At 38.0% G+C, this 22,854-nt stretch overlaps 1 protein-coding gene across 1 annotated transcript in view; it reads right to left on the bottom strand.

Annotated features, from left to right (window-relative positions):
* Nucleotides 1-3,664: 3,664 nt before the first annotated feature.
* SIM1 (SIM bHLH transcription factor 1) overlaps nt 3,665-22,854 on the bottom strand; it is a 54,290-nt gene continuing 35,100 nt past the window's right edge. The window contains exons 10-12 of the mRNA XM_087776896.1: nt 20,882-21,047; nt 13,350-13,755; nt 3,665-10,158 (exon numbers count right to left, since the gene is read on the bottom strand). Coding sequence (XP_087633022.1) covers nt 9,428-10,158; nt 13,350-13,755; nt 20,882-21,047 — 1,303 coding nt within the window. The 3' untranslated portion in view covers nt 3,665-9,427. The remainder of the gene's footprint in view (nt 10,159-13,349; nt 13,756-20,881; nt 21,048-22,854) is intronic.

Below are 22,854 nucleotides of genomic sequence, written 5' to 3'. Positions count from 1 at the left end.
AAATACGTCATACTAACAATTCCTAGGAATATTGCTGGAAATTAAAGATGGCTCCCATGTGACATTTACCACCTGAAACATTGGGTAACAAATAGTGGAGCTTATAGTCAGTTGAAAGCTTGTCATATGCTGATACTTTCTGGGTTTTATTTCCCAGGCCTCGGTTTATGCGCTGCATTTTGTATTAATATTATTTTTATTACAGAATATTTTTATTTATAGATGAAAAAGAGTGTAGGTAACAGGTGACAAATATAGACAACACGATAAAAAAGACAAAGCTGATGACAGCTCATGATAATAATGAACAAATGAATAATAATGATGAGCTGAACAATAATAATGAACATTTAATTATTTGCCTGTAATTTAATGCATGCTTAGACAAAGACACAATTTTTAAGTTTCCCTCTCAGGTGTATCTGATAGTAGCTTTTGTTGTTATTTTCCAGTACAGGCATGTGTCCTCAGGTTTCAGTTTTCATATTTATGTTCTGTTTGCAGGTCAAGAGTGATGATGTTTTGCAATGCAGCTAAAGTAGTATGTGTATTTGGTATGCTGAAGGCATCTATCATCTTTTGTCTGTAGCTTTTCTGAAAAGTTCATCACCTCCATTCCCTCAACCAATAGCTTTCTTGTAGCAGAACTAATGCCTATGAGAAAAAGATTGCAGGGACCTCACTATGGCATTTACACCAGCTGTATAAAGAAGGGAAAGGGAAAAGGGAGTGCAAGTGATGGAAACCATTGCCAGATAGCCCTTTTCCTCATGAAAAGGAAAACACGATTTTCAGGATCAACAGAGGACACTTGCTCGGCACGCTAGATCACAGGATTTGTGAAATCACAGGCCAGGTCTTGGAGCAGAAGGGAAGAAAGAGAACTGGAAGTGATAATGCCTAAGGGAGCCAAAAATGAGAGGACTGTGGGAGAAAGGCAATGCTAGACTGCAGGCAGAGAGAGATGTCTGTGAGGATGAGCAGGCTTGATGCTGGTGAGGCCCAGTGATTTCCATGTATACGTAGCCTTGCACCTGGCCTCTGGACCATAGTCCAGTGTTGTGTGCATGCCTAGTGAAACTCCTGTTAACATCCATGAAGAACCCATGTCATCTGTCGGGCTTTGCGCTGTGGCGGATAGCCCTTTTTATTCACATAGGCACACCGGACTGCGTAGCAGCAGGCTATTTGTGACCTTCTGACAGTCAGAGAAGCTGTATCAAATGAAATTGCTGATGCCAAAGCCTCTGATGGCCACCATATGGGGATAGAGGAAGTGCCTGATGGTATCGCACACTTTTATTACAATGGCCATGACAGCAGATTTCCTCAGTGCAGAACAATTTGCCAATAAGCACAGGAGCCGAGAGTGAACAGAGACCAGTGGGCAATGGGTATTATTTATGCCCTAGAAGAGAGACTGAAGAGCATGCATGGATGTTGCAGGACTTTCAGCACACAGCATTGAAGATGATACTCAGTTTTGTTGCAGAGCTGAGCATGGAGAAACTAAGACTACTGCTGTCCTATGGAGGACAGTATGGTCCCATGAGTGCCTGTTGATCTCAGTGTCTCTTTTTGAACATGGGCTTCAAAGGCAATGAGGCAGGTCAATAACGGACATTTCTGAAACCCCTCACCCATGCATTAAAAAGAAAGAAAGAAAGAAAGAAAGAAAGAAAGAAAGAAAGAAAGAAAGAAAGAAAGAAAGAAAGAAAGAAAGAAAGAAAGAAAGAAAGAAAAAGAAAGAGAGAAAGAAAGAAAGAAAGAAAGGAAGAAACAAAGAAAAAAAGAAAGAAAGAAAGAAAGAAAGAAAGAAAGAAAGAAAGAAAGAAAGAAAGAAAGAAAGAAAGAAAGAAAGAAAGAAAGAAAGAAAGAAAGAAAGAAAGAAAGAAAGAAAGAAAGAAAGAAAGAAAGAAAGAAAGAAAGAAAAAGAAAGAGAGAAAGAAAGAAAGAAAGAAAGAAAGAAAGAAAGAAAGAAAGAAAGAAAGAAAGAAAGAAAGAAAGAAAGAAAGAAAGAAAGAAAGAAAGAAAGAAAGAGAGAAAGAAAGAAAGAAAGAAAGAAAGAAAGAAAGAAAGAAAGAAAGAAAGAAAGAAAGAAAGAAAGAAAGAAAGGAAGAAAGAAAGAAAGAAAGAAAGAAAGAAAGAAAGAAAGAAAGAAAGAAAGAAAGAAAGAAAGAAAGAAAGAAAGAAAGAAAAAAAGAAAGAAAGAAAGAAAGAAAGAAAGAAAGAAAGAAAGAAAGAAGGAAAAAGACAGAAAGACAGAAAGACAGAAAGAAACCCAGCACGTTTTGAACAGCTAAACAGCATTGTTTGGGGAAAAGACAACACAATTTCCTGCCTGCATGGAGAACCAGGGCCAAATTCAGGCCAAGGAGAGAGAAACTGCTTAAACTACCCCATAGGAAATGCTAAAAGCATGAATGTAGTTTAAACATCTAACTCCATGCTGCATCTTGGAGAACTCAGTGCCTACATCCATGCAGGAGCAGTGCCTACATCCATGCAGGAGCAAAGGGTCAGTGACACAACTGCATCTCTGTTTTATGCAATTAATTTACTTGAGACTCAAAACTGACTCCTGTGCATCTCGCCCCCATCCCCACTGCTTATGTGTTTTTCTCTGAGTCTTGTGAATGGAAAATATGTGAGCAACCACTTTCTCTCCTGAGAAAGCTGCTTTCTCATCCAACCACAGCATCAGGCTCCCACTACTCCCTGGCACCATCAGTCTTGCATTTGTTCATCTGCAGGGAAGAGTGTCAATGAGACTGCCTGAGAGGACAGGGTTTGATGACTCAGAGACTAGTGTAGAAAGTGCAAGCTGTGACCCTGAACCCTCAAGCTCAGGAGTACCTAGACCCCAGAGCAGGCAAGGGTTGCAGCAGCTAAGCTGCTGCACAGTGGCTCACGTTATTATGGCTCAATTGAACCGTACAAGCATGCAAGCCCAAGTAATAGCCATCTCTCAGGTCTGAATGCAGTTTAGCATTTCTCACCTATTCCTTTGCCATAACACTGCTCTTTGTCGGAATATAGTATTTTAAGCACCTAAGGGGCATCATGCTCCAAGTCAGCAAGCTGATTTAGCTGAGGCACAAGGGTGGTGGATGGCTTCAAGAAACGTGGCAGACTATGCACAAAGTAGACAATTAATCTTAATTAAGCCCCTGTGAGTCAGCTCTTCCTGACAGAATAGTATTTGAGCAGATTCAGACATCTTTCTTAAATGGGGTAGCAGTATATTATCAGTGTCCCTTCGTATTTGATAAACTTCATTCCAGATTCAGAGAGCACTTAGGATTCACAGAAACCAAAATAAATTACTTTTCCCATGTCCCCTCCCAATTCTGAGAAATAGTCTCATTAACTAAAATGAATTCCTGAAAATATATCCTATATAGGACAATCCTTAGTTTTAAAAATGTAGAAAAACAGACAAAAATTGCATATTGGTAGCTATATTTTAAACCAAAAAAATCTTCACATAATAAATACATCTTATGCACATTAACTTCAAATTTACTTCAGAAAGCTATTTACAATATAAATAATTATAAATGGGAACACTTTGCAAGATATTGTTGACATAACTAAATTGTGTTTCCTACATTACATTCCAAAGGAAAACTTCGAATTACAGATGTTATGCTATAATGTCACTAGACCCTATACATTGCAAGGCATGGTATTTGAAATGCTGGCAATCTGTGTCTTTTTTTCCATAAATATAACCTATTGGTTTAAAGCAAACATGAAATGCTTCATTATGTCTCAAGTGCTTTTTTTTGCTAGATTAGTATATTTTTTATGCATTGAAATATTTACCTTGGGAAAAAGTTGCAGTGCCTTAAAAGTACTTTTCTTAATAGACTTTATTTTCTTAGAAATGTAAAGGTGCCGATGTTTTATAATGTGTGAGCAAGATCATTTCTTGCATTGCCAAACTTCCCACTGTATCGGCAGCTGAAAAGAAAAAAATGCATGCCGTCCAAATTGCAATAAATAAAAATCTTTGAAAACTGTATTTTGAATCCTAGAACAACAGGAAATCTCGAGAACTCTGTGTGAGAGGGGAGTTAAATAGTGAATACAACCAGACAAAAAGCTTTGTTTCTTCCTGTATTTGATCTTTCCTTTCAAATACAGTTTCATAGATGGAGTCATAAATTACCTCTTTTCAGAAAGGGATATATTCCTAGCAACTTCAAGCCAGATTTATCCACAGACTCTTGTATACATAAATTAAATGCCACAGTGAAGCTTAACCTCACATCATTTTTTTTTCATTAATAAATGCTCTAAGGAAATGTGACATGGAGTTACACTAGTGCTCTCACCATTCTGAACAGAAGACTATTTAATTTTTTTGTCTTCAGAATAACAGCTTGGTAAAAATATTTTGTTAAACCCTTAGCTACACCTCTAGCAGGCTTTACTAACACCAAACTGAAGGGTTACAGAAAAAAACTGTGGGGGTTTTTTTGTTTTGTTTTTTCTGTTGTTGGTTTTGGGTTTGGTTTTTTTTGCTTCTCAGTGCATACAGCCAAAATATTTAACCATCAATACTAACTGCTAATAAAATAAAACAGGTTCTCCGCCACACTGTGGAGGTGTCTGGAGCTAATCCAGTATACATACAGGAAAGCATGTTCATCCACCATTGTTCCTAATAACAAAGCCTGCATTGCCTTTAGACTCTTAGGTGTTTTAAGTAAACTTGCAACTCATGGAAAGACCAGAGCTTGAACCCATTTGCTGCCAGACATTAACTATAGCCACCTTAAAATAGACATAGCTAGGTCTAATCCTGGAACTGTGTGCTATAATCCCCATTATATACAGCTTTGTATGCAGAAGGTCTGAAACCAATGTGTATGCTGCAGCTTTGTTCTTTGACTGAAAGGTTAACTGACCTTTCGAACAGCTAGTTTGATTTTCTGGGGTGGCTGCGCCTTTTCCAGAAATACTATGCAACCTTCTATTTTTTTCCAACTCACTCAGGATATTCACATAAATGAACAGATGGTGGTTAACATACTTAGGGACATTAATGAATAAATGCTGCGTGTCCAGAGATAAAAATGAGATCAGAGAAGAGTGATTAAAAGTTTAAAAGAGTAGAATTTCACTGTGTAACCTGTGGCAGTATTGTGGACACATCAACAAAAGCCATTTAAAGCTTAAGAAATACTTCTGGGGTTCTTCAGTGCAAAGAGATGCACTCATTTTTTCAAAGCATATACAAATAACCTCCATTATAGAAACACAGCCATTACAGCTATTACGTTCCATAGTGTCCATACTCACATCTTGAGATTAAAAAAAACAAAAAATTACAAACAAACCTCAAACCTATTGCCACTTCACAAGTCAGCTTTTTGCCCTTACACATATTAAGTAGTACCTTACTCCACAAATATTCCCATCTGAGTGAATGGGACAAATTGCTGAGTAAGGTTCTTCTTCTAATTTAAGAATTGCTTTGCAAATTTGTCCAAAATTACAAACTCCGTGCCCCTGGGGTGCAGTTTTGTATAAAGAAGAGAGGGGGGGTTTGCTTCTTTAAACAAAAGGGATATACCAAAATCATAATGCACCAAAATCATAATGGTTAATTAATAATCCACTGATATCAATAAGAAATGGTTTGAAAGAGCTGTGGTCACTCTGTATTTGGAGTAGCTACAAAATATTAATTTGGTGTTAATAGTGAAACAGCATTATGTTAGAGAAATGATGCAACACAGCAATTTATATTGTTTCTGTTCCAAAACACAATCTATATACCTTATTTAAAGTGATAGCCTTTAGCTAATATGTGATACATTTGAAATGTATTTGGTACAAATGCCTTGCATTTTTCAGTTTTGCAAAATATCTCATCTCATCTTATCTGATTTAGAAAAGGAAGCAGATGATATCCTTGAAGGATACTAAATGAAAATTTGAATTAAATAAATATGCAATGGAAAAAATAAGCTTTATATCATATTGAAAAGTACATGTAATATGAGCTGCAGTGATATTATATGCTATAATTAAGATTGCAAACTTGCTTTCATGTAGCATGTAGCATGTGGAGTCTATGTTTACAACATTCAGTGCTTTCTGTCAATTAAGAAGAAATTCCTGGCTATCTAAAGAAGCAGGATGGCAAATTAACTGACAAAAGGCATCCATCTCCGGCAGACTGTACTGAAGTGCTAAGGAGTGCCAGTTGCTGGAATCCCATGAGGGGAGTGAGCATCAGCCTTTCTTGTAAGCACAACATGGCTGCATGTACAGACCTCTCTACTGATGTATTCCGTTCATTACAGTGCATTTTGCTGCATTTGTCATTGTAGTGAACTGGAACTATTGAAAATAGGATAAATAACTACAGTTTGGGAAGTTTTATTTTGGAATCACAGTAAATAAGAATGGGGAATTTTTATTGCATAACACACTGGCTTTTTTCCTTGGTAAAATCCTATAGAGTACAAGCATCTTATATTGTGCCTGTTTGTTTTATAAGTCTTCTATTTTTCAAAAGTGCCTGTCAGAATGCAAATACAACAATGCCCAAACTGTGGTTTCCTGACTACTTGTGGCCATTAGACCATAGCCAGGCAAGTGCAGATGGTCTGCAGAACTCTATTGCCTTCTAATTAAAAGCTTGATAACAAGAGTGCTTGGTGATCCCAAGAAACTTGGGTGCTGACAAAATCCCATTCATCCAAAGAGTTTAGGAAACTCTTCTGTAATACAAAATAATATTGACACTTAGACTTATTTTTATATGTACTAGTAGGGATAATATGATACCATGTACCTCTACTCTAATTAGCTTTGCAAATTGTATTTTAATACTGTACAATGAGACTCCAAATACAAGTTTATTCATATTATTCATAGGAATAAGTGAAATAAATATGTATCCAGAACCAGGTTTATCAAAAATACTTTCTCATTCCTATGCTTTAGGAATATATACAATTGTTGGGCTGAAAGAAGTCCATTTTGGTCCATCCCTTCCTCTGAGTTAACAGTTGTCAATGTTTTTCTTCCCCTCAGTTATTTGCCTTGTTTTTATCTTAAAACAAACAAACAAACAAACAAAAATCTCTAGATGCTTCTCTTTATGACCTTTGTTATTCATTTGGCAGTTAGTCAAATAAACTTCTTGCCAAATCATTTTGTTCTCATTTTGCCTTGGCTAACATTCAATGCCCTGTCTCTCATTTCTGCCGCTAGTTCAAATAGTTTTAGACCATTATTTATCTCTCCTCTGTGCAGAGCTTGGTGCACATCAGTGACGCTCCCCCTTACTCTTTTCCCTTACAAAGATGACAGACCTAGTTTATTTAAAGTTTTTATTAGATCTTTCAGTCTCTTTATCTTTTGCTGAGCTCTGCTCCACCTTTTCTATTATGAGCTTTAGATAATAAAGACCAGACTGTGTTGCTCTTCCTTGTGTTCAATGTACATTTCACCAGGAGTGATCACACTGCAGTCAACAAAGATTGCTTATGGAGTAAGGTACTACTCAATTCAAGATTCACAATCTGCCTTGGAGTGATCAGGACTATACACAGTATTCCAAGTTCAGAGAGGTAATTTCCTCTGCTTTCAAGTATATCTCTACTTACGTGGCTTATAATGTTATTATTTAGCTTTTGCTTCTGATTAGCTTTATTTGAAAATAGATATTTTTAACCCACCCGTAGCATGCTGGTTTATATTTAGTCCCATTGATGACTCAGTCCCATATGTCGAGCTTCTTAATGTTACAAATGAAGCTAGACTTAGTGCTACTCTCATTTTAGTAACCACCTCAAGTCGCCTTACCTCCACATTGGTGTAATAGGGAGCGGTGATCCTGCTCCTGTTGCAGTCAACTGTGAGACTTCATATAAATGCCATACAAAGAAGGACAGGTCTAGCAATTGTGCCTACAAATGCCCTATTTTACATTTTTAGCATATGGTTTTAATTTACTCTTTTTCAATCAATTAGTGTCTCTTTGTTCATGAGATTATTAAAAATTGCAAAAAGTTTCTCTGCCTCTTTTGATGTCTTCTATAACTTTATGACAGGCCCTGATAATATCAGCATTCTTAATACAATTGAATTTCTTGGAACCCTGATTTCCCTCAGTATTTTTTTATGTACATATGACTGATTTTGATATCCCTAATATGTTCTGATATTCATTAAATATTCTGCTGCAAGCAAGAAAAGACTGCGTATCTCCTTTTCAAAGTCATACCTATTACTTTACTGTATGTCAGATAGAGTAGTACAATTTTCTATACTTTCTTAATTTACTCAAAAACTTTATCAGAAGTAGGACAAACTGCCATACAGATTTTGTCTATTCTCACCTCTCATATTTTTACACTTATGTAATTGCCTTTGTATTTTACAGCAAAATTTCTATGATTCTATTGAGTTCCTTCTGCGTTTCAAATTAATTCTTAATTATTTGGCCACTTAGAACCATTTTTCCTTATTTTATCATTATTACTAAATGGCATACATAGCCATAGGGTTAAATGTGTTTATCTTGGACCACTTCTAATTCCAGCCTGTTCTCCCTGTTTCTCCTGACAATTTTCTTCCATGTCACTCCACTACCCACCTTGTGCAACCTTTCAAAAATATGAGTACAATGTCCCATCTCTACATCAAGACAACCAAGCCCTAGGTATTTCTCAAAACTATACTGAGAAAGGCCCTCTTTCTTTTCAATACAGTAGAAATAAATATTTGATCGTACTAATCATAAGGATACTGCTCATTTGACTCCTTTCAAATCAAGCATATGTAAATAGTTATGCATGTGAGTACACAAGGAAATAACAATTCGAGAAGTTCTCTTTTCTTTCTCTCCTTTTTGATTTTGTATTGGTTAGCCATGGATGGTTTATACTATGGAGTAGCATAACACACTTGGCCGTTAGGGAATAAACAGATCACCAGAAGTACACATTTTGATGTATATTTCGAAGGAACACATTCCAACTTTCTGTGTGAAAAAGAGTGCATAGCAGTTTTGTTGGCTGGGACCTGTGGGGCACATGCAGTTCAGAAGCTCTGCCCTTGGCAGTGTTTCCAAACAGCCACCTCTTACACAATGTGCATAAATTGCTCTGCTAGCCTGCCCCAAGCGCTCCCTGCCCAGACCTCTTCCACCCTTCTCACCTTGCATGGCACCAGCTTTGAGTTTAGCTCCATTCACTCTAACCCTACATGCCAGTGCATTTTTATTTTTTAAAAGTAATGTGTGTTAACTAAGTTATCCTCCCAAACCTTAGGTTATTCTTTCTAGTGCACTGTGGTATATCAAATGCTGGTAACGACAAGGGCATGAAAACATATAATATCTTCCAATTATATCTCAAAAGTTATTTTTTAAAGCACAAAAGTTTTCAGAAAAAAAGTGTCAGCTTCCATTGGTTATTATAACAGATGTTCCCTTGTGTCCTTGTGCTGGATCTTGCTGCATCCTTAAGTGAGAAGTCACATCAAAGTGTGATCCATTACAGCCTAGTGAATAGTTTCTAATGGTTTCAGTGTCATATAGATGCTCCAGGGCATATCCAGTTAATGTGTAAGCATGCTTATCAAAGTACTGCCTGTGGGAGCTGTAATAATTTGGAGAGGCTGCTGCGTGGTCCCCTGGGGTTTGATGAGGGGACATGTCTGAATGCAGGTAGTCTTTACCTAGTACCAAACTAGATTTTGATATTCGGTCAGAACTGGGGCTGCTTATCCTAGACAGTGCTGTGGGGCTGTTGTCATAGTCATTTTCGTGTGGGCTCATAATCTTTCCATCTTGTTGCTGGATGTGTTCACAGGGAGGAGTGTTGGCAACCGTCGGGACGCGGCAGACATCCCCTGCCAACTGCTGCTGAGGGTAGTTTGCAAAACAGATAGCGTGCTTCTTCCCTGTGCCATTAATGGAGACCAGTGGATCAGGGGTTGTTTTCCGCAGCTGTAGTCTGTTCTCTTCCTCTTTAATCATTTGCTGGGTGGCTCTTATTAGAGTTTCAATTTTGCTGGGCTCATGCGGACTGCTCTGATATTGCTCAGTACGGTATCGGTCACCTGATTCACTGGCAGAGCCAGGGTCAGGTGAGCTAACAACACTGTCCTCGTCCCAGTGTCCTCTCCCTAGGAAAGAGAGAAAGGGGACAAGCATTGAGGTTGAAGGAGGCAAGCAATCTTGAAGAACAAGTACTCTGAACCTTATTTTACAGACAGAAAACCAAAACAGAGGCCAGTGACTCGTAACAAAGTCATCAAAAATGACCATGGTAGACCACTTGCTTTTCAGTGACAACCTCTAGTTTCCAGTGTCTGCACATGGAACAAGTAACACAGCTGAAAATATACAAAGAGATCTAACCACCTCAACACAGACATCCAGTGCCATCTGAGATGCCCTAGGGTAACCGAGCATCTGCATAGGCCCAGAAGGTATGGCACCAACTCTACGGGAACTCTGTGTCTTCTGAAGCAGCTAGAGACCAGGCAGGGTACCCTAGGGCATATCAAAGAGCCCTCAACACTGATATTCAAGCCCCTGACCCCTCACTACCTCTTTGCATCAACAAAGTCTGAGTGAATTGGGACTGTGGTGAAAACAAAAATCTCAAGGAATTGTACATCGTTCCAGTATGTCTTCTTAGGCCTTTCCAGGAGCTACAATATAGAGACAGCATTGTGGAATAGTTTGTGGCTCTCTAGTGACTTTACACAGGTTACACAACAACAAATAAACACAAGTAATGAAGCAGTTCTTTAGAAGCATAAGAACGCATGGCTGTTAGACAGGATTACTGTAAAAATGCGATGTCATATCCCAACACATAATATTTGCTATATAAAACTTTTAGAATGGGAAAATATAACTATATTCTTACCTCTTTCTAAAAAATAAGGCCCACAGACATATCAGAGAAGGTGTTCAGCTTGCATGTAGCTGAAAGGACAGAATCAGACCTGTCAATCCTCACTAGGAAGAAAGTGAGTGACCCCCAAACCTGAACAGCCAACTAAGGCCACACTATAATAAAGGGCTTGATAAAGGATTTGCTGAGATACATGCCTGAAGGAAGGCATGTGTTGGACTTGCACAATTTACTTAAAGATGCTTTTGCCTCAGTACATACAAAGTTCTCTTTGGGGATAAGGCCCATTGGGTTGGTTGACAGGACTCCTCAAAGGAAACTCTTTTTCAGACTAGCAGACCGTCCTCTGTGTTGGGTTAAGGCATACAGATCTGTTTGGGTGGCAGACCACTACTGCTGTGTTGCAGAATTCATGACAAAAATCAGTGATAGGCTTTTATAATAAACGTATCCTGCCATTTGTAGGTGGAATTACTGCACTGTGGAGTATCTCATGAGCATAAATTTATCCTTCACATCCTCTTAAGATCTGGACCCAAAATGTCAGGGCCTGGAGGTGGAAGTGCACTCCAGCCACCAGAGCACATGGCACGTCAGGCATACCATGACACACTGGGGAGCTGGTCAGCTGCGGCTCTAAACCACGGGCTCAGTTTGTCTCCCTGCACAGACCATATCTGCAGTGTCCCAGACTTCCTGAGTGTGACCAGAAGTACGTGGGCTCATACACAATATCCAGGGCCTGCCATACTGGTCAGCTAATTGTCATTATTGTAAGGTGACTCTGAGCCAGAACTACCAGAAGATACATTAAAAGAACAGAAAAGGAAGAAAATATTTTCTGCCCAAAGAAACTGCTCTGACAGCAACGTTCACATAGTATTGTCAAAAAGAGTTTCATTTGTGAAAGGCCAAGGTTTGTAGCTGCCTAAATCTAAATGAAAATGACACCTTTGTAAGAGAGGCTGAGATGTTCCACTCCTCAACTAAGACCAACATGTCAGGTTTTACACCCAAAGCTACATGCAGACTGAAGGCCTGCTGAAACACATAAAACTTGATAGAATAAAGAAAATAACTGCAGCACCTGGAATTACAGCAAAACCAAGGAACAAACTAAAAATACCAATTATATTATCCATTCGCATTGATTATCCTTGATAAAGCTACGGAATTTAACATTTTTGTATTTTGTATTTGTACCTCCGTATGGTATTTATACCTTACTATCTTTCTGTGGTCAGCAAGAATTATCATGCATAAAATTTGCCAGCAAAATTATCATACTTCACTCAATTCTCTTTTTTGGAGAAGAAAAAGCTAGAGAAACACAAATATGACAGAAGTACAGAACAGACACAAGGAAGGAGGTGTGTTCTCACAGGAAAAATGGAGAACAGTCCTCATCAGCAAAATTTAGGGCTCCTTTTCTTTCCTCATTTTTCCTCTGACTGTATTTCCTAGAACTTGCTATTGATTAATTTTTCTAATCTCAGCATAGTTTTCCTCAGATTGGAGTAAAATAGTACAGTTCTTGATTTCCAAAGCCTCATGCTGCAAGTCAATGGAATGGTACTAATGTAATTAGCTTTTATGAGTTCTTTAGATACAACCTATGTTTTGACAGATTATTTTAGTAGAAAAGCTTTTTTTTTTTATGCTGCATCTATCCTTACAACCTTGAACTCTGACTTTTGGGTCAGTTGCAGTCTTTCAGCTCTCAGGCTACCCTTTAAACCCAAGGATCTTTGGATTTTTCCAAATCCCAGATCAGCCTTTCACTGTGATTGTTTTATTAGCTTCAGCCACTGAAGATGTGCTAATGCACTGAGTTTGCAACCTGCCAGACACTGAGCAAGGCATCAGGGTTGGTGCTGAAAGGATGGAGAGACTCTAATTGGCTGAGAATAAATGTCTGAAACCAAAAGCAACTGTTAATTTGAATTGTCAATTTTAAATAAAAATAAACAGCAAATCTTACAGAATCTAGTAATAACCAGTGCACAGAAAAAAGTCATTTGGAGAACAATTTCTCCAAAAACTTTAAAGATTTTTAATATCTAGCTTGGATTTAATTGTAATTTTTTGCTAAATATATTCCATCCAAAGTAGTTTGGTCTTAAATCAAATAAAGAACACATTTCTACCAAGTGTATCATTTTGTTTATATTTTTAAGATCATCCTTAAAATCTCACCAGTCAGATATTTCCACCTTAATTTCACAGATTAAAAAACATACAACAAAATTATATTTTGCTGCATACAAGCCAGACTGTCAAATTCAACGTGAATTTTAAGTATTCCTCATCTCTGTAGATGTGATCTCTGAGACAAGGGCATACATCAAGAGTCTCTCTCATTTTCTGTCTCTCACATAAACAGCTGCATGTTTATGTCATGTTGCTTTATCTGAAGTGGTGCCACTTCTGCAAATCCTTGTTATCTCTTACCATGAATCCTGTGCACTGACGTTATGTGGGGCATACTGTTTTCATACGCCTCTCTGCTCTCAGGGGACGACTTAGTCAGGGGCAATGCTGAACGAGAACCCCACCAGCTCTCCCTTCCTGGCTGCGGAGTGCCAAGGAAATACCGGCCAGCTTCGCATCTGCCTCCTTCACAGGCCTGAGTATGGAAATGTCTGTCATCGGTCAGCCTGGAGTGGTCAAGTGCAAAACCGTAGCAGAGAGCACTGCGGTCTGAGTACTGTCTGTAGGCACAGGAGACATCGTGGTGCTGGGAGCTCGGTCTCTCTACGGACTCCAATAGCTGCGGAGAAGCTGTATCGGTCAGGGGGCTCCCACCCCACTGGCTCTCGTGATCAGACTCAGATCTCTCAGTGTGAAATCCAGAATACTGCAAAACAGGAGAAGCAGCGGGGAAATTACTACGCCTGGGTGAAATCTGCAAGTAACTGCACTGAAAAGACAGACTATGTATGTGATAGGGTGTTTTTTGTGAGCGTGCCCACACGTCTGCACCTTCTGATTGGACTCCTAGTCCTTTCCTGTACAACACTCTGTAATGAGCTCACAGATGACAGGACAGACCTCATGAAAGTCTAAAACATCCCATGTCGACCCTTAATAGCCATCTCCTTTATGATGTGTAATATTAGGCTCAGCAACTTCAATGTTGCAGTTCAATATTTTTTTAATATGTCCAGGTTTTTCTTATTGCTTTGAAAGCTAGTGCTTATGCTCGGCAATGGTGCCCCAGTGCTCCTCGGCAAAACGCTTTCAAATGGGACTGAAATAACACAGCTCCCGGAGCATTCTCACATGTCAAATTGAAACTGAATGTGTTTGCATGTGCTTTTTCTAAGCGTTCCCTCTCTTTTCCTCATATTTTGTTTGTTGTTGGATTTTTTCTTCTTACCTGGAGTGGTATCTTGGAACTTCTTTCCTCCTATTAGTAGGGAAAAGAAAGCCTCCTGTAGATCCTGGGACTACCAACTCTACTACAGAGTAAAGCTCCAAAGTGACGGAAGATCAGTAGGAAGCTAAAAATCAGAGCTCTGTTGCAATGCAGAAATAAGGAAAATCCAGAACCTATTTGCCAGAAAAGGCAACCTCTAGCCAAAGCAGGCAGAGCAGGCATTTGGCACCCTCACTTAAGCAGTGCCCTCCCAACACAGAAGAAGTAGCTAGCAGGCAGCTGGAAAAGCAGACAGAATAGGAGCATGGGCATTTGTTTATAGACAAGTAAGGGTTAACTTAAGAGTCACGGATTTCTAGACATTCATAATGAATGTTTCAAACTTTTAGATATTTTTGGGGAAAGTAAAAAAAAAGAATGCTCATTAAACTTCCTAGGATTTAGCTATCTCATTTAAAAATCTTTTTATTTATTGGAATTGTCAAACTTCATGCAACATCTTTAAATCAATTTCACCTATGGTTACGGATTGGGATGAGACCAAAGCTGGACACGCTCACTTCTTCAGTACTGCACACTCATGTCACAAATCAATGTATTACAACGTGAAACCTTGGAATTCTCCCATTCTATCACTCACCTTCCAGATGCCCACTCTGCCTTTACTTTTAATAGGCATTAGGCCTCTCTCCTGAAAACATAAGCTTACCTTCCTTTTCATTAGATTGAGTTGCTATGAAACTCTTCATTATCAGCCAGGATCAAGGTTTTATGCATATACCAATCAAAAGTACTGACCAGATGTTTGACTTACAGTAACTTAAACCATCTGTGCAACATCAGTAGTAGTTTTGGCAGTTAATTGGGTATTTCTTCAGTATTCCAGTTTATATTTGTGGATACTGTTTGTTAACACAATAGGTTATTTAAAGGAAAGAAAGAAAGGGTCATGGCTTTGAGGAGCCTGATTATATTTTGTCATTAGTTGTCAGAAGAACACCCGTAGGCAAAAAGCCTACCAGTAGATACGGAGGAGGTCAGCAACTTAGTACCACCATATTCGTCGCAAGGTTTTAGACATGAAAGGATAAATCTGAGTTTGCATGGAGGTAAGAGCCACAAAAGAGTTATTTTAAATGGCAGTAACTTGGCAAACGTTAACTAGGAACTTTATTTCAGCCATCACAGTGTTATGTGACCAAGTAGAACGTCTAACTCTTCTATTATCCTTTCAGATCTAATGTCTCCAAACTGCTTAGTCACAAAGATATCTTCATAAATACCGACTGAATTGTTGTAAACTTTGTGACAAAAATATATTAAAAAAATTGTTTCCAATGAAAAAATTAGAAATTATTAACAAGATTTTTACTATTAAATTTTAGTTAAAATGGAAATTCACAAAAGTAAAACTACTTTTGTACTTGTTCTTAATTTTAGAATTAGCGCTCTTTTTGGATTTGACTTTTACAAAATAGATCTTTTAATCTAAAAAGTTAAGCTGAAATATAAGATAATATAGGCATAAATGTAAGTATAAAAATGTTAAAAGTTAATTTATTTTCTTATTAAAAATAAAACTCATAGCATGTGTTTCTTTCATGAGGAGGACAAGGAAAATTAATTTCTGATCATATTATAATGAAATATCTTTTTTTTTTTTACAATTTATGATGATGATAAATGCCAGAAATTCTTTCAAACTAAAAATTCTTAATTTCATTTAGCTGTATTAAATATTCTTCTATTAGTTCTCTGTTTCTAAGGACACCTCAGTGTCCAACATAGCTTCTCTTGAAAGGAATTTCTCCATTTAACTGAAAACTTGCTCAATTTTTTTTTATCTTGAACCTAACCACAAAGTATTCAATTGCACAGGCCTTCATGCACTTTTCTTAAATAAAGGGAAACCATTTCAAAGGGTACATGTTCAGTATATCAGAAATGCACCATGTAATGTCATATAACCATGTAGTCAAGACCAACGATACTTCTTTGCACTTTATGTAAATTATGATTATTTGAGATCTGACCCATAGCAGCTGCTAGCCATGGACAGAATTACATTAACACAGTGAATTCCTTGTGGCCCACATTGTCTACCAAGGTTTCATATGACTGTTTATTCTTACGGTACAACATAAGCATACACAGGCCAAAAATATGTGTAAATCCCTTTAAAGCGAATCACATCTCTATTTGGCATCGTCAGGCTGCCTCTACCACTGCAGTCCTACCACTGCCCCTTCTGGGAATCTGATGTTGACAGGTGGAGAGTCCAAATACAGGCATGTGTGACCTGTTGATGGCGGGAGAAATGGAAGGATGATCAAAGATACTGCTTTACTGACACGGGAGTGGAAACATTATCTCTCAAGTCAGAATTAAGCTCCCACATGTCAAGTGATGAAAGAATCAGATTTAATGAAAATTATGGCCAATTAAAATGAGTGAAAATATTTTTTTTTTCGGTCCCAGTCCTGCCTCATCAGATATGTTTCCCTTTCTGCTAATTTTTGCCTTCTGGCTCCTATCAGGCAGAATTTATTATTTCTGTTTTTTGACAAAGTTTAACCAGCAGACAGAAGTTAAACATGATAAGGAACTTCAGACAGGCAACATCTGAAATCCCTTCAGGTGATTTCTGAATTGTCTTCTGGCATAAACAACAACAATAAATAAATTCAATGGTCCTCCAGCTGGTTCCTGGAAAATGAATTGCCACCTCCAGATACTAGAAATATCTTCCAGAGTGTTAATCCAGTGTACCATCGCAGTGAGAGCACACCAGCGGGATTAGCACTGACACAGAAAGGGGCTATAGGCCATCATTGATGCTATTTTCTCTCCAAGAAAAACTTCAGGAGGGCTGAAGGAACAAGGAAATAGGAAAATATAAATTCCATGTCTAAGAAAAACTTACTTTACGAGAGGCCATGGAAGTGTATTAGGCCAGTAGATAATTTACTGTTTCTCGGGTTATTTTTTTTTGCCTGACCTTCCATTCCTACAGGTGTCTCACTGGCCTGAGCACTCAGCCTGTCATACGCAGCAACATCAGCCTGCTCCACACGCTGTGCCAGATGTTCAAACAATAGATGTTATAGATATCTAATTTTCTGGCAGCCTACTCAGGTTTTTATCATTATAAACATTAAATATATAGTGAAAGCCTCTCAGAGTCCTCTTTTCCATGAAAAACTTTCACTACATCAGCATTAGCAGCTTTACTCTTGATTTGTGTCTTAACCATGAGAAAAAACATCACAGATGCGGGCTGCATTGTACTAAGAACATATGCATGCTTTTAAATCACTTTTATCTTACTTTTTACTAATGTAATCCTGAAATGTAAAATATGTTCTTTTTGCATTCACTATTATGGGCAGAACAGATGGTGAAAGGCTTAGATTAAAGTAATACAGCATGTCCATTAAAATAACTCCCACTGCTGGTGACTCTTCACCAGATCAGGAGTTATGTTTACTATAAAAAGAGGGGTTTGCTTTGCTTTTGAATACACTGGAAGTTGCCAAAGCTTTAGGCTACAGGAAGAAATGGAAAAAAAAAACCACAAAACCAACCCCCCCAAAAAAAGGCTGACTAGAAATCAGCGTGATTCTGTTATCTTTACCCCATTGGGTGATACACCAAATAAAGGTGGATTGCAGAATTAATCCAGATTATCTGTTTAAAGGAGCTATAGAATCAATTTACCTCCCAAATCAGGTGTATTAATATACATCTACTAAAGAATGCTCTTACTTCCAAAAATTCATGCGTGCTGTAACACGCACCAAAGCCTCCATCCAACAGCTCTTGGGTACATCCTTACTTGTATGCGTGCATTCATTTTATATATATATAATCTTTATCCAAGAAATAAGATGAGATATGAAGCAATAAGTGTTTATCCAGATCTGACCATAAAACATTTTCATTAGAGGCAGACAACAGAAAATTTTACATATATTCTTTAAACAATCATCATTAATGGGCGATTAAACTCCAAAGCAGTTGTTCAGATGATCACAATTAAAATGTTTTTCCAATCTTGTTGCTATTTCCTTTGTACAGAATAAATGAGGTCCAGGGCTAGCTTTTGGGAACACAAAATAAATGAGGTCCAGGGCTAGATTTTGGGAGCTTCTCACAATTATTGTTATTATTATGGGGGAAAACTACAGTCATCTTTTAACCAACTCATAATTTCCTTTTTCTGCAAATCTCTATCAAGTCTTCATCTCTCCTGTTTTTTTGCCTCCTCTTTCAGCTCTCCATCTCTCTGATAGAACAGGACTAGAAGAGCACTGTTCAAAGTGTCTGGGCAAATCCTACAACTGTGTCATGAATTTTGGGTTGCTCTCCTCTCTGCTTGCCCTTCCCCTGTCTGGGGCTGGTTTCATAGAACCCACTAGCCCACTGTACTAACATCAGGCAGTGTTAATCAGATGCTGACCAATGTCTCCAATTTAATGAACTGAGTTTTTGCTTAAAGAGTCTACAAATGCCATCTTACACTATGTATACTTTTGCATAAGATTTGAGGAAAAAAACATTAGTGCTGTCAGGTGACCAAAACATCCACCTTTTGCCCTAGTAGTAAACAAACATTCAGCTGAAATTTATTAACAAGGTTTTCATACAATTCACATCTCATATAGCTATCCTGGGAACACACGGCTGGCAAGGGAGAGAATTCTCAGCCATCACCCAGTAAAGCATATGATTCCCTTTTCTCTTCAAGAGTGAAGCAAAGTAAATGGTAAAGGGAAAAGAAAAGAAAAAAAAAAAGAGAGAAAGTATGTACATTCAAAATCCCGTAGGTGCCCTAAACTTTAAGAAATACCTTGCCCACTGCCATTATTTTACTAATAAACTTCCTGCTTCCTTCCTCCACCAAAACCTGGGCTTCTGTGTAAGCCAAACCCCATGACCTCACTTTTCAGCCATGGCTTTTGAGTCACACTCTAATTCTCTGCAACTGACTGGCAAATTACGTGGGCTGGAGACTGAGGGACACAGGCCATACCACCTGCTGCGTGTTCTTCACAACAGCTTTTCTTAGTCTTTCAACAGTTTTTTCAGTGGTGGAGAAGGATGAGAGGGATGCAAAGCCAAGCTGCCAGCGTTGCTTGTGGTGATGTGCTACAATGAACGGTATGACCATTTTTCAAGGTATTGGCAACTAGCATGGCTGCTTCTTTTTGAATGATGAAATCTGTGACTTTACTACTAGGCAGCTGGTAATGAGGATGCAAAATGACACTGGAGACTAAACATCCTGAGCTTTCAGGCAACAATCCCTGATAAATCAGCGCTGCACTGCTAGTTCAGGATTTTTTCTGGTGGCAGAGAGAATAAGGAGCTACTGATGAAAGTCACAATTTCAGAAAGTAGATTGATGTGGGAAGATAACAGGTCTTCAGCTGGGACTGTCCTGCTAGCAAATGAGGACTTCTGAAACAACTGCGTAAGGGGAGATGAAGAGTAATTTGAGTAAATCAAAGGTAGTCATCTTAAAAATCGAATTTAGAATTAATTGTAGGTATCCTTCCCGATTCTTTAAAGCAGTTTTATTACAGTTGTTTGGTGTAGTGCATTCAAGAGAAAGACTTTTCTTCAAGGAAGCGATGTAGACACTTGGGCTCACATTGTACACTCTCAGAGGTCAGTTTAGAAAACATTGTGCATGCAGAGAAACTGTAGTCATCAAGGTCATTATCAGTTAAATATTGACCTCGACTCTTTAAAAATACATAGCTTTTCAACGTTACATCATGAATGCATACATTTATATCCACTGTGTGGTGGCATAAGAGTAGTAAGACTTGCATCATTATTTAGTAAACATAATGGTTATTTCAACAAACAGATTTATTTGAGCTAAAGGGTTGACAATGTAAGTGTGCAAGTACTGTGGCACTGTCTGCAGAAACCAGTTGTGTAAGTGTATTAGGTAAGCTCCAGTTCAGAAACCCAATCAAGTCTGGTCCATTCTCCAAGCAGGGACATGTTCCTTACACATTAGGCCTGAAAAATGAAATCTGGGAAATTAAAGTCTACTGATGCCAATGGCCACCTCCTAGTGCTTTCTCCCTTTCAAAGCTTTGTACATAGAAAAGCTTTCTTGTTCCACTTCAGCAAGTTAGCTTGTTGCTTTCCCTCCTCAAAACTCACTCCTCCTGACTAAGATTTCAGTATTAAACTGCTGTCAAACATCTGGCAGCTTTCTAGTTATGTTGGAATTATTAAAAAGCAAGAAAAAGCAAGCTTTCTCGAAAGGCAAAACTCACAATCCTCTCAAACCAAGTATTTCAAAACCAACGGTTTCACTTGTCCTTCTCTCCACTCCTCATTAACCCTGAGCCCTGCGCCGTTGTTGTTGTTGATGATGATTTATTATGCATGCCGAAACATAAATGTTTCCAGCTTTTTAGAAACAGTTTAAAGAAACATATTCCTGCCTCAAGATCTTATAACCTGTCGTCCTTTATTCCCTTTGAGTAACATGTTCTTTGGCCCATTCTAATTACTTGGGTAAAATAGCAGTCAAAATCAAGATATTCAAAAAGATTTAATTTCGTTTTTCAAAGACAACTACCTGTGGGTATGGTGATGTCCTTGATTTTGACTTTGCGCTCGAGAGGCGAGATTTGCTTCCCTTTCTATTATCCGTTATGGTCGGAGTTGAATTTGCGTATGAGAATGCCGGCTTGGTAGCAGTGACCTGATCCAGGGAGAGCTGTAGTCCTTTATATTCAGTATCCCTATATAAAAGGCAAAAGTGAAAAACAAACTCACTTCATATCTTAATGGGAAACATTCCTTCCTTCTTAGTGGGGGGTGGAAACGAAAGATATTTTTAAGGAAAAGGAATAAAACGATCCAGGGCAAGCCAGTATATTCCCCTAATACATTTAAGTAGTATAGCTTACTAAACAATAGCACTATTTTTGTACTGAAAATATGATTGCTTTTTGCATCCAGCTGTTATCATCCTGATCTACTTTCTTCAGTAATAAAAAACAATGGGATGGAAATTTCTGAGGTTTGTATTACAGTTCTGCATTGGTCACATAGTTAAGCAGTAAATAGGATACATTTTCCTCAAAACTCTTTTAACTGTACAACTACAAACTTACCACGTGTGCATATGTGTGTGTGTTCATGCATGTGTGTGGGTGTACATAACAGCCTACATAGATGACTAAATAAATTGAACAAATTAATTTTTTTTATAGAAAACTTGAAGGTCTTTAAGGTTATATTTTTCATCATTTACAAGGTTTCAGGCAATTGGTGCAAATTTTTCTTCTTCTATAAGTGTTGTGACTGTTTATTCCTCTGTTTGAAGTTTCTTATACTGAAGGAGTTTACCATCCAGAGAAAACAGCTAAATAAATACAACTCTTGTAATTTAAATGGTCTGTCCCCCACTCACAAAATACTAGAGGTTTTCTATGGGGAGCTAGATATAACAGCAGTTTGTGAAGTTCAGTGTTAGTTTCTTCAAATTTTCTAATGAATACATAAAAGTAAGGAAAACTGGCATTATTCACAATGTCTTACTAAGCATAACGAGGGCACATGCATTGGACTGCACCCTTCTGCACACATCTGCATGTCTGCTGATACCCGGGGGAGTAAGAAATGAGCTCTCCAGCTTTCATGTAGTCATAAGGAACCTATTCTGACAATGATTTATTAAAAGAGAGTGAAGCAAGAGTTTCTTCCTGACCTACCTACCTGGAGGAAAAGAGGAAGGATTCATGACTTTTCTTTTCCTTTGTGTTAATCAGCAGGGAAGTAAGAGAGCAAGGGAAGAATAATGCTTCTCTTATGCAGTCAAGGAGCCAACATATTCATTCACCCATTACCCCATAATCCATCTAAACCTAAAGACTGATCCTTAACGAATTATATTAATAATAAATTGTTCACCCAGCTTTAGCAACAATATCTTGCTCTATAATCGGACATATATTGATGTAAGCTGTGACAGTCTAACATTTTTTAGAAAGGAACAGCACCACAACATGAGCATATCACAGCTTAGTACACTGAAATGCTGTCAGATAAAAGTCAGGGACAGAAAGATAAACTTGATGATAAATCACTGAAATAAATGAAATAGGATGAATCTTTAAACAGCCACAGATAAACCTTCGGAACAGACAGATTAATTCATGCCAGTTCTACACTTAATTTTTTTTGCACCTGATAAACAACAAACTTGTTGGTTGAAGAGGCTTAGTTTTTTTTGGCAATGCAGACAGTATATATGTATCCGTGTATATATAACACATGAAAGTGAATCGCTGACATTAGAACTGTGCTGACTACACTGTTTCTAGTCCATAGCAGATGGAGATTGGCCAAGTATAATTAATGTTTTGTAATGCGAAATTACTTCTTAATGAGGTCATTTCTTCAGATTTTGGCTTTAATAGAGATAGGCCTCTGCTATAATATTTGCATTTCAAATATCCTGCCTGCAGTGAAAGCATCTGAATATAGGGATTTGCTTTGGCCTATTTGACAGGTAAGGCTCATCCACATATTTTGAAACTGTTA

This window comes from Nipponia nippon, unplaced genomic scaffold (assembly GCF_047370975.1).
Source record: "Nipponia nippon isolate SJK-2023a ecotype South Korea unplaced genomic scaffold, ASM4737097v1 scaffold_4, whole genome shotgun sequence".
NCBI classification, from domain to species: Eukaryota; Metazoa; Chordata; class Aves; order Pelecaniformes; family Threskiornithidae; genus Nipponia; species Nipponia nippon.
Note: the sequence above shows the minus strand (reverse complement) of the source record. Positions and strands in the feature narration are given on the sequence as shown.